Source organism: Anopheles merus, chromosome 2R, assembly GCF_017562075.2.
Source record: "Anopheles merus strain MAF chromosome 2R, AmerM5.1, whole genome shotgun sequence".
NCBI lineage: Eukaryota > Metazoa > Arthropoda > Insecta > Diptera > Culicidae > Anopheles > Anopheles merus.
In genome coordinates this window covers 53,425,521-53,438,736 of record NC_054082.1, presented here as the reverse complement: position 1 = coordinate 53,438,736, position 13,216 = coordinate 53,425,521, and the positions used below count along the sequence as shown (strand labels likewise).

The window sequence follows — 13,216 nt, the reverse complement described above, 5'->3', positions numbered from 1 at the left end:
GATTTCCCAAAAGATGAAATCCCCTGTCCTTCTCGAAACGAAAGAGACATCGCAGAGCAGTTCGCTTCGTTAAATGATAAAGTTCCTCGCTATTCCGGACCGTGGAGCCCCCAAAAAAATGAACAAAACCCCATTCTCAAACATCAGCCACGATCGTGTTTTTATTTCATTTCGCTCGGTGCAATATCGCTGCAATCTATCGCGGCCATTCCCGACCCCGTGGCCTGCAACGGCTGAAGGATATATGCTCGTGGGAGATCATAAACGAAGGCGCTTGTCGTTTGTCGCGCAACCCTAAGAATCGTTGGAAATAAGCGGAAATGCTCCCGGCCGGAACGGATTACAAGCACCGGGCGCTAAGTTTTGGGGTTCGTGCGAAATTCAACCAGCTGCTGGTGGTTGCGAGATTGGTGAGGAGCGGAGTGCGGGATGCGGGACGAAACTTGGTGCCGCCGCCTCCGGAAGCACGGTACACGGCGTTTGATTGTCGTGCCTTCCGACTGGGATTTACTAAGCCAGCAATAAGCTGGCTGCAGCTTTAGTTGAGTATTATGATTTAATGCTGGTGAGAAATGATTCGTCCCCGCTTAAGCATGCACCTCTCGACCCATGGGAAGAGGTAGAAGGAGCAAACTTTTTGACAGATGTGCCAGAATCCCGGGGGGTCTGGAAATGAAACATCTTTATTTGTTCTTACATCGCTCATTGTTTTGCTCATGTTCTTATTTATTTGTTTTTGGAACGCGTTCGGTGCGGCCGTTGGCGTCCTGTGAGCTTCTTCATCCGCCATCCCCCTCGAGACAATTTGCGCCAGCTCGTTGAGTCAGTATCACTGCTACTGCTGCTGCTGCTGCTGCTGCTACTGCTGCTTCTGCTGCTGCTGTCGTAAACAAATGATGAAATGTTTTTATTTTTCCCACTTCGGTGAAGCCTTCTGGAGCTTTTCGTCGGAGCAGAACTTTGGGGCTCCTTAGTTTTAAGCGACTTTTGCGGAATGATAAATACGCTTCCGCCCAGTTTCGTCGAGCGTGCAGCGGTGCCGCTCGTTTGTCGTTTGTTTTCCGTCATGTTTGTGGTGTAAGAAATGTGTTTTCGTGCGAGTTTTCCTCGGTAAGGAAGGAAGTCAAATTGCATTCACAAATTCCAATTCCGAAAAACTCCACGTTAAGATCGCTACTTACACTTTTCTACTCTGTTTGCGCACTCGCCAAAACGAAGACAACGGGAAATCAAATTACATGCGCCAATTTTGTCCTACCGTTGCTTTTCTTTCACACAAAATAAGCCAGATATGTGTAGAGCACCGGGAATCAGAACAAGTGCAGGCAATTGAATTTTGGAAATACCTGCTCAACGCTTCCCATGTTTAGAAGGTGATTCAGATCGCTCTCCCCGAGAAGCGGCAGTGCTTTCACCGATGGGTACAAATTAAAACTTTTCCACCTTCGCGCACCGAGCAGAATCCAAACATAAACGATATGATCACACCAAACGACTTCGCTTAGAGGGGAGAGTTGGCGTACACAACAACAGAAGGGGAAAAAAGCAATTTCCTCTAATGCTACAACAACCAACCAGCCAGTAGGACATATTTTCCGCCCTTCTGCTCCGCCCAAAGCCGTACGCAGCAAATAGGGTTTCCAGTGCTTTTTTTCTTCTTTCTAATCGATGGTTCGGTCGCCCACCTTCAGCAACAATTGCTTTCCCCAGTGCCGCACAACCATGTGGAAAATTCAATTTCATGCACTCGCACTTTCAAATAGGGGGCCCAACATTCAAATAGCTGCCGATGCGTTCAATGTGTTCCCTATTCTGCCGCCTTTCGCTCCGTGCGCGTTCGATTAAATTAGCCCATTCAGTGGGACGCTTTATATTCCACCTTTCAGTATTTGCAAGTTGCCTATTTTTTTTTGTTAACCACCAACGTTTTACCACACGGGAGGCATTTGAGTCAGGGCCTCAAACCCCTAGAATGCTGAAATGCAAAACAGGCTCAAGGACCGGCGTCATTCAACTTCGCGGTCAGATGAAAAAGGTGGCCTATTGTTTGCTATCTTCACACCATCACCTACAAGCGTGAAGTGGAACGACGTATACAAAAATATTCTCATACACACAAACACACAGTTTGCGTCGGCTTAAGACGAAAGCGCGTTCAATTATTCTAATCTCTCAATCAAACTACCTCCCCCCGAAGCGCGCATACGGTCGGGCACACTTCGCTTCGCACACCCACGCACACCCGTCATTATCTAAACACCTTGTCACACCTTATCGCGCTAAATGAGGCTCGATTTACAACTTCTACTGCTACCGGACTGCTATCCTGCTCTGCCGCGCTCGCTGCACATAATGAGGTGTAAATTTATGCAGATTGAAACGCTTTAATCAATCGCTAATCTGCACCACTGTCAGTACTGTCCACCGGAACCGGTTGTCCTGTCCCGTCGCTTCAAGTGTTGAATTATTTTTTTTTTGTATCCCTTCTCTACCCTGCAGCCTGCCTGCTGCTGGGCTGGTGTTGGCAATCGGTGAATTTTTCTTACCACTCTGCAAGGTGTGGTTCTTACCACTCAATAAGTTTGACTCATCAGGCGTAGTTTCAGTTCAACAAGCAAGAAGTGGATGATTTTACTGCAAAAAAAGCTGTCCGAAATCACTGGGCAAGTACTTCATGAGCGAAGTGTATCAAAAACAAAACCCGCAGTGATGCTGCTCCGTTTCGAGAAACCGTTTAGAATTGCCTACATCAGCCCAGCTATCGCAGTGATGGAAAATCCAAAGATGACATCCAATTAGGTTTATCGTGTTTCGAACGCATAAATAAACGATGGCTAGACTTGGTTCAGGGGGAGTGGGCCCGGCTTGTGGCGCCTAGTAAAATGCTCCATCACGGCAACAGGCTGGAAGAAATGTATAGGAGCTCTGCGTTTTTCCACCACGATGGTTTCGATGCTGAACGAACGGGGCGGAAAATGAAGGGAGAAACAAGCAAAACGAAACGAAGACCTACTCAAGACCTGCAAACCGAGGAAGAGAGTCCCTTTTCAACTGCTGATTTATTGACTGTTATAAAGGGATAATCTTGTTCGCGCTGACAGCACCTGAGATAGGTGTTTGCGTTACGTTTACCCTTCAGAATCTAGCATCAAATGCTACAGCTGAAGCCAGACGAGAGGCACAGAGTAAAATAAAATCCACGCTTCGCCGCAGAAACGTTCCGGGGCACCAAGCGCTCCGCTCCCGCATCGGTTCCCCCTGATTCGTATCATTACTTTTGCGCCCGGGCACAGATCGATCGAGCGAAATGCGAAACCTACTTCTTGGAACAAACGATAGCGCTGGCAATGGCGCAATGGGCGAGGAAATCAATTACACTTTTCATCGACACCATCTCATTGTGCGATCAGCTGTGTTTTTGCTTTGCACGGCACCGCTCCGAAGCTATCCTTAGTGAGCTGAGCTTACGCGACCTTTTGAGCCGTGCACGAGCGCGACAAACTTTTCTTAAAGGGGAGTCTTTTTTATCCTTTTGCTGCTCTTTCTTCTTTTTCTTCTTTATTTTAACTCATCCCTGCTTGTGATCCAACGCAATTAGAAAACTCTTTCGTAGACACCGAGCGACTGCATTCATTTACTTTTAATTGAACTTCTTGAGCGTTAATTGAGAAAACTTGCAAAGCTTTTGGGTCCAACCATTGGACAACTTCAAGCTAATGATTTTCCCAAAGCCACAAGCTTTTAATGCAATGAGGTGCTGTGTATTGCATTGCAAATGATTACTTATGACGGACACTCACTCATCCGTTAAACATGTTTATTTGTGGTGGTGCTGAGAGTAGTTCACTTGACTGCACTGCGACATTAAAGGATGATTTAACGCATGGTAAATGATTTACTATCAGCTTAAGATAGTTTTTGAAAAATAATGCAATGCTGTTATATTTTGAAATTAACATTTTTTTGTATTTTTCTTTCCTTACAGCTGCCAAATTCCAATGTCAAGAGGAAGGCTTTGCCGTCGATCCCAACGACTGTGCCGTGTTCTATCGCTGCGTTCAGGAAGGTGATAGTTTGACGGCGTACAAGTTCCGCTGTGGACCAGGAACCGTTTTTTCGATGAACGAAAATGTGTGTGTACATCCACGTGACTCGGAGCGAGAGGAGTGCCGGGAGACTGGTAACGAAATCGACGGACCAGCGCCGGAACCCGAACCGGCGGCACCAGAGCCGGAACCTGCCGCGCCGGAACCCGAACCACAAACCATGGAGCAGAACGAGCAGGAACCGATGGCGATGGGTAATGGAGAACTCGAACAGAATGGCGATGCTGAAAACAGTGTAAATCCGGAAGGTAATGCACCCACCGGAACGGGACAGGAACAGCCAGGTACTGGGGATTCGGAAAAAGAGGACAAAAAGCCAATCATAGACGATGGAGTGCCGTGCGAAGAGGACGGTTTCGTTGGCGACAGGAATGATTGTCAGGTGTTCTACCGGTGCATTGCTCGAGCGGACGGTAGTTTTGATAAACTTCCATTCCGTTGCGGTGATGGAACGGTATGGGATGATCGAATCAGTTCCTGCAACCATGCGAGTGCCGTCGAACGCTGTACACAGTTATCGCAAAGCGACTACATTGTGAACCAAGAATCGTTCAGTCAATCGAATGCCTCGATGGACAGAAACATGACCCAGGCCAGTAGTTCAATGACGCAGAATGGTATCACAACTAACACGACTAGCTCCCAGACGGCAGCAGCAAGTCAGATGAGCAACTACAATAACATGACAACTTTTACACAAGGAAACAATGGTCAGGGTTCAAGCAGCTCGAGCAGTTCTAGCAGCTCTAGCAGCTCCAGCAGCAGCAGTAGTAGCAGTAGTAGTAGTAGCAGCAGCTCCAGTTCAAGCAGTTCTGGTGGTAGTAATCAATGGAATAATCAAGGATCAGGTGGACAGTGGAGCAACCAGAACCAAGGTTCGAATGGTAATAATCAATGGAACAATCAAGGCTCTAATAACCAGTGGCAAAACCAAAATCAAGGTTCATCCGGTAGTAATCAGTGGAATAATCAGAATCAAGGGCAAAATAGTCAGTGGAACAACAATAATCAAGGACAAAACAGCAACAGTCAATGGAATAACCAAAACCAAGGTCAAAATAACCAGTGGAACAATCAGAACCAGGGCCAAAACAATAACAATCAGTGGAGTAATCAAAATCAGGGGTCTAACGGCCAGTGGCAAAATCAAAATCAAGGATCAGAAGGAAGCAATCAATGGAACAATCAGAATCAAGGTCAGAATCAGCAATGGAACAACAACAATCAAGGTCAGAGTAGTAACAACCAATGGAATGGTCAGAGCCAAGGTCAGAATAATCAATGGAGCAATCAGAATCAAGGTCAGAGTAGTAATAACCAATGGAATAACAACAACCAAGGCCAAAACAATCAATGGAACAATCAGAACCAAGGTCAAAACAGTAACAATCAATGGAACAATCAAAACCAAGGCCAAAACAACCAGTGGAACAATCAAAATCAGGGCCAAAACAGTAACAACCAATGGAGTAACGAAAATCAAGGACAAAATAATCAATGGGGCAATCAGAATCAAGGTCAGAGTAGTAATAACCAATGGAATAACAACAACCAGGGTCAGAATAGCCAATGGAGTAATCAAAATCAAGGTCAAAATAATAACAACCAGTGGAACAACCAGAATCAGGGTCAAAATAATCAATGGAACAATCAGAACCAAGCTCAAAATACTAACAACCAATGGAACAACCAAAATCAGGGTCAAAGCAGTCAATCACAAGGGCAAAATAACAATAACCAGTGGAATAGCAATAACCAGGGTCAAAATAACCAGTGGAACAATCAGAATCAGCAATCTAACAGTAATACTCAGTGGAATAACCAAAGTCACAGTGAAAGTCAGCAATCGAGTATGCAAACTCACAATTCAACCAGTAATAATCAGTTTAACAATCAGGGCCAAGGACAAAACAACCAGTGGAGCAATCAAAATCAGGGTCAAAACAATAACAATCAATCGAATAATCAGAATCAAGGTCAAAGTCATCAATCGAGCAATCAAAATCAAGGACAAAATAGTAGCAACCAATCAAGTAACAATAATCAAGGCCAAAGTCAGCAATCGTCTAATCAGAGTCAAGGTTCAAGTAGTACTAACCAATGGAGCAATCAGAACCAAGGTCAAAATCAGCAAACAAACAATCAGAATCAAGGTCAGAGTAGCAGCAGCAACCAATCAAGTAACAATAATCAAGGCCAAAGTCAGCAATCTTCTAATCAGAATCAAGGTTCAAGTAGTACTAACCAATGGAGCAATCAGAACCAAGGTCAAAATCAGCAAACAAACAATCAGAATCAAGGTCAGAGTAGTAGCAGCAGCAGCAGCAACCAATCGAGCAACAATAATCAAGGTGAAAGTCAACACTCGAATAGCCAGGGCCAAGGATTTAGCAACAATAATCAGAATAACAGCAATAACCAAAGCTCCAACACTAATCAAAATCAATCAAACCAACAGCAGGGTAATACTAATCAAAATCAAGGATCTAGCAGCAATAATGAAAACCAAGGGTCTAGTAACAATGGCCAAAATAATCAATCAAACAATAACAATTCAAATCAAAGCTCCAACAATAATGAAAACAATCAGAACAATCAGTCAGGATCTATTGGTTCCAGCCAAAGCCATGAAAATAACCAACAGAATGCAGGAGGCAACCAACCATCTTCAGGGAGTCAAAATATTGACAATCAAAGCTCTACTACTACTTCCACTGTTGCTCCACAAACAACTTCCGGTACGACAACAACAACCATGGCTCCAGAAATTCCATCCACAGCATCGACGACTGTCGAACAAACAACAACCATACCATCAACCATGCCAACAACAACTACGTCTACTACTACTGTTGCTACTACTAGCTCTAGCGTACAAACGCCTTCACCTGAACCAACAACGTCCTCTTCCGCCAGTACTCAATCGTCTACTGCGGTTGTATCCTCAACACAATCTCCTGCTAGTGAAATGGCTTCCCCGAGTGCTTTACCAGTCACTGAATTGTCCACTACTAGCCAAAGCACCGTTACAATTAGTACACTTACCACTACTACACAAACAACACTCACACCTAGTAGCATCGCTGCGGAACCTTCCACTACACAGAGTTTGAATAAGGAGGAAACTGTGACAACAGCTACTGCAAGCTCTACTACACTACCAACTACTTCTACGGAAGCACAAAACACACAGTCACCTACCACCGGTGAACCTACCACATCCTCACACACCACACAAACACAAGTATCACAACCATCCGTCACACAATCTCCCATAAACACATCTACAGAAACTAGTACACAACCTTCCTCGGTTGAAACTACCGCATCACCCTTACCCACACAATCTACCACACCTCAACAAACACCTTCTACTGAGAGTGAACCTACGCCCTCAAACGCTGCACCCGTTCAAACCACAACCACGGTCGATGAGTCGACAACACTACCCAGCACACTTTCATCCGAAACAACACCGCACAGTGAACACACTACAGAAGAAACCACTACACAACAATTCACTACTCAATCATCTAGTACACAGGCACATTCAAGCACTGAGCAGCAGGTAACAACGTCTATTGAACCAAGTACACAAGAACCTACAGTCACTGAAAAATCCACGATGCCGGAAGAATCAACCACCCCTAACACACCAACACAAGAAACAACTACTCCGGCACCTGTGGCAGAGGAATCCAACACAACACAACCAGCCTCTACGGAAGCAAGCACTACTACACAACAGCACACCACTACACTCGAACCCATAACACCACAGACAACGGAGTCCTCCGCTTCTATTTCTAGCTCGGAACAAACCGTTTCACATGCATCAACTACACAAACAGTACACACTACACAATCAGCGCCGCCATCTGCGTCTACAGAAACAACAACCGCACCAACATCAACCACAAACACAACACCAACTCCAAACACACAAACAACCACCATGCTCACAACGATTGTTATGCAAAGTACTCAGTCTACCACTCTTTCTCCTTCAGCACAACCATCAAGTACGACACAGCGACCAACCTCAGCGGCCACTACCGGAAGTAGCGGCAGCTCCGGCTCCAGCACTAGTCAACCAGCTGGATCGGGAATGGCCCCGGCCTGTACGGAGGATGGATTTATGGGTGATCCAAATGATTGTAAGAAGTTCTATCGCTGTGTTTCGAATGGCAATGGACAGTTTACGCGATACGAATTCCGCTGCGGCGATGGTACGGTATGGGACGATAATGCCGGTAGCTGTAACCACGATTGGGCGGTACAGGATGGACGATGTGGTAAACCAAATGGACAAGGGTCTTCAAATGGTCAGCATGGCCCTGATGCAACCGGTAGTGGACCCAACCGACCAGAAGGTAACGGTAGCGGACCAAATGGACCTAGTGGTCCAAATGGACCTAGTGGTCCAAATGGACCTGATGGACCTGATGGATCAAGCAATGGGCCTAATGGACCTGATGGATCAAGTAATGGACCAAATGGACCAAACGGATCAAACAACGGACCAAGTGGGCCTGATGGACCAAACAATGGACCCAATGGACCAAATGGACCTGACGGACCCAATGAGTCTTCTAATGGACCTAATGGACCTAACGGACCGGATGGACCAAACGGACCCGGTGGACCTGAAGGACCAAACGGACCTAACGGACCAGAAGGACCAAATGGACCTAGCGGGCCTAATGGACCAAATGGCCCTGGTGGACCTGAAGGACCAAACGGACCTAACGGACCAGAAGGATCCAACGGACCCAACGGACCAGAAGGATCCAACGGACCTAACGGACCTAATGGGCCGAATGGACCTGAAGGACCAAATGAGTCAAACAGCTCGAACGGAACCGAAGATTCCACTGCTCCTGGACAACAGTCCACCACAGTTCCCCCATGTCAGCAGCAAACTACGACCACCACACAATCACCCGCAGTACCCGCTGGAAGTAATGGTGTATGTGAACAGGAAGGGTTCATGGAACATCCCTCAAACTGCAAGAAATTCTACCGATGCGTCGACAATGGTAACGGTGGATATGATCGGTACGAGTTTACTTGTGGGCCCGGAACAGTTTGGGACAATGACATTCTTGCCTGTAACCATCCGACGTCGGTTCAAAATTCCAAGTGTGGCACAGGAGGTGAAACTGCATCCTCCCAGTATCCGGGAAGTTCGTCAGGCCCCGGCAACACATATTTGCCCCCGGCACAATCGTCTACCGAATCCATGCCAAGTACGACGGAGCAAACAATGAGCAGCTTGGAACCAGAGTCTCTAACCACTGGTGCCACGGATGCTGCTAGTCAGGAAACGACCAGCGGCACTAGCACAACGGCCCAACCAGAAACGGAGCAATCAACTACTGAAGCAGCAAAACCAGAAACTTCTTCCAGCGCTCAAGAACAAACTACCGAAACTCAAAATCAAACCACTGAAGCTTCCAAAGAAGATGCAACTTCTAATGCCCAGGAGCAGACTACTGAATCGCATAGTCAGACATCCACTACGGAGGCGGGATATTCGTCAACAACTCCTGAAGGAGCTACCGAAACTTCGACAATGCCTTCATCCGAAGGATGCGATTCCGAAGGATTCAAACCCCATCCCACCAACTGCAAGATGTTCTATCGCTGTGTCGATAACGGTAAGGGAGGATACACGAAGTACGAGTTTACGTGCTCAGAAGGCACTGGCTGGGACGAAAGCAAGCAGGCCTGTAACTACGAGTACGAGATTCCCAACTGCGGCGCCGATCGTCCACCAGAGCCTGAACCAGAGCCGAGCGGCACGGACATGACGACGGGAACAAGTGAAGGTACCGCAACAACCGATGCAGCCACCGATGGTACAACCTCCACTCAGGAGACTACCACCGCCAAACAAGAGACGACAACCACAGCAGCACAGGAAGCTACCACTACCTCTGCGAATCAGCAAACTACTACAACGGACCAAGCTAACCAGGAAACGACAACGGCTCCTAGCGATTCAACTACAAGTGCCTCGTCGTCGGCCCAAGAAACGACTACGACTGGTGCTACAGCACAGGAGACCACCTCCAATGAAATGGCATCCGAAATGACGACCGTACAGGGACAGGAAATGACCACAGCTGGGGGTGAAACGACCACAACTGGTAGTGAGACGACCGCAGCAGGTAGTGAAATGACCACAGAAAGCTCTCAACAGACAACTGCAATGGGTTCTTCGTCGGGTGAATGTACTGAAGAGGGTTTCATGGGAAGTCCAGACGATTGCCGCAAGTTCTACCGATGTGTAGACAACGGCAAGGGTGGATTCAATAAGTATGATTTCACTTGCGGCGAAGGTACCGCATGGGATCAAGCGCTTCAAACGTGCAATCATGAGAATGTTGTTGAAATGTGCGGCGGACAGACAGGTAACACTAGCAATAACACTAACCAAACACAATCATCATCAACATCATCAACAACAACTACATCTACTACTGCTTCAAGTACCACCACTACTACTACTACTACTTCAACTACTACTAAAGCACCTTCCACAACATCTACTACTACCACTACTACCACAAAAGCTCCCTCCACAACTGCTTCTACTACCACTACCCAAACACAACCCCCATCCACCACTACACAAAGCACAACCTCCACTACCACCTCCTCCGCACAACCATCAACAACATCATCGTCATCATCATCATCCGCAACTACCCAAAGCATGCAATCCTCGTCCGAACCCACCACCACTGAGCGCATGAAAGCTTCTTCCTCCTCCTCGACGCCAGTAAACTGCACGGAGGCTGGCTTCTTTCCGAATCCGGACGACTGTACCAAGTTCTACCGTTGCGTTGACTGGGACGGTATGGGTGAAAACTTTTCCGTCTTTCACTTCGACTGCCCCGAGGGTACCATATGGGATCCCGCTGTAAATACCTGCAATCATGAGGACAGCGTCCAACCACCCCGCAATTGTTCCAAATCTGCCCCACCGGAAACTACTGAATCGAACGCTGAATCCACCACCTCTGTTACAGAAGAACCAGGTTCTACGACTGAAGGCGCACAAATGACGACGACTGCACAGCAAACAGAAGCGACCACTGCCGCCAGTGGGCAGCAGGAAACGACTACCGATTCGATGAGCACCGAAACAACAGCTGCCCCGAAGGAAGAAACCACGACACAGCAGCAAATGATGACGACCACAGCGGCTCAAGAAACAACCACCATGGCTGGTCAGGAAACTACCCAAGCTGCTGCTACGACTGAAGGATCTCAAGAAACGACAACAATGTCCGCCCAAGAAACGACAACGATGGCTGCACAGGAATCCACCACGACGGCGGCACAGGAGACAACGACGATAGGTGCTCAGGAATCGACCACGATGGCAGCTCAGGAGACAACCACGATGGCTGCACAGGAAACAACTACCATGGCTGCACAGGAAACAACAACCATGGCCGCACAGGAAACAACGACTATGGCTGCTCAGGAATCTACCACCGGCAGTAACCAACAGGAGACAACTACAGCCTCTCAACAGGAAACCACAACGTCTTCTAGTGAAGAGCAGGAGATGACCACTATGGGTCAGTCCGAGATGACCACCGAAGCTGCCGGTCAGGAGCAAACAACCGAAGGTATGGAATCAAGCACGGAACCGGCTACTCAGGAGTGTCCAGCCGGTTGCATGAGCTCATGCCCACCAGTTGACGAAGATCAGGATCGGTTCGTATGTCCAACCGGCTTCAAGCGTCATCCCAAGAACTGCAATCTATTCTATCAGTGTACGGAGAAACCCAACAGCTACGATTACAGCATCGTCGTGTTTAGCTGTCCCAACGACACCGTCTACCAGGAGGACCGAACACAGTGCACAGCACCTGCTGAGGGTGATGACCGCTGCACGGCAGCTAAATTACGATCGCAACTACGTAGTACACGGCAGCTGCCGGTTGTAAGTTTCTTAATACTTTAAACAAAAATTCCGTCTCCTTTGCTGATGACATTATCTCCCCTTACAGATGCAGCTTGGCTCGATGGAACCACTTTGCCCGACTGATGGTCACTTCGCGATCGACGATCAAAAATGCAGCTCTACCTTCTTGCGCTGTACACAAGGACGATCAGGTCTACAGCCGAACATGTTCCGTTGCCCGAAGGGTTACGTTTACTGGCGAGTCAGTCGCCGCTGTGAGCGTGTTCAGAAGATCCCAGAGTGCCAATCGACACCGATGCAAGAACGCTCGGAACTTCCGGTCGAGTGGATTAACATCGGTAACCGTCGCCGAAGTTTGTTCTAGAGACGATTGCTATTCGTCTCCAAGGAGCAAACGAGCCCCATCTGCCATAGTTCTTCATCGTGTTTCGGCACAACCCTTTCAGCTGTCCTTTCTTTCCCGAAACGCAACTGAACCTACTCAACGTGAACTGGTGCCAGTGTGGACTGCGCTTGGTGCAGGTTCTTTCGGACAAACCTATACCGCTCACTCACTGCACTGCTGCGACAACCAGTTCTAGTCAGCAAGAAATGTCCCTGAGCGAGCGGCATAAAGCACTCCACAGCTAGCTGCCGTCGATCGAGCGCAGTTTGGTGTCTCGATCGCCAACTACGATATACAAACTACGCTAGGAAAACTAGTATTTAACGTCTAGCTTTAAGTGAGCGTCGGATGCAGCACGAAAGTGTAAATAATTCCTTCTTCCGTAAAATTCACCGTTTGCTTGGGGATTTTGCATGAAGATCGATTTCGATGATAAACAAAACCGACAAGAAAATTGTTTGCCTCCGGATTTCTCTCCGGTTCACTGTCGTTCATGAGAGCGAGTGTAGCTAGAATCGATTTCATGCTGTTCTAACTGCTGAGCTTTCAAGCGCTTTGCGAAAATGAGCTTTCACGTGAGTTTGTACTGACATTTTGTACCATTGTTTTCGCAAAGCAAATGACGGTGAACCATTGAGCAATCGAGCTTTTGTGAGCTACTTTCTTTTAATCACATACGACCAATAAGATTGTACTAGCATATGACGAGTGCGCTTTTACAGCAATGCAAGCCCAAATGAAACAGGTACATCGAAATAAAGCTGCTGTAATTTATTGTAA

At 47.4% G+C, this 13,216-nt stretch overlaps 1 protein-coding gene across 5 annotated transcripts in view; it reads left to right on the top strand.

The window, feature by feature from the left end:
• Nucleotides 1-13,216, top strand: part of LOC121587897 (mucin-5AC-like) — a 54,179-nt gene extending 40,963 nt beyond the window's left edge. For 3 of the 5 annotated variants that reach the window (XM_041905208.1, XM_041905207.1, XM_041905209.1), the window contains exons 3-4: nucleotides 3,986-12,069; nucleotides 12,137-13,216. In XM_041905208.1, the coding sequence (XP_041761142.1) occupies nucleotides 3,986-12,069; nucleotides 12,137-12,415 (8,363 nt within the window). In that variant the 3' untranslated portion in view covers nucleotides 12,416-13,216. The remainder of the gene's footprint in view (nucleotides 1-3,985; nucleotides 12,070-12,136) is intronic. The other 2 variants (XM_041905210.1, XM_041905211.1) reach the window with 2 other exon arrangements.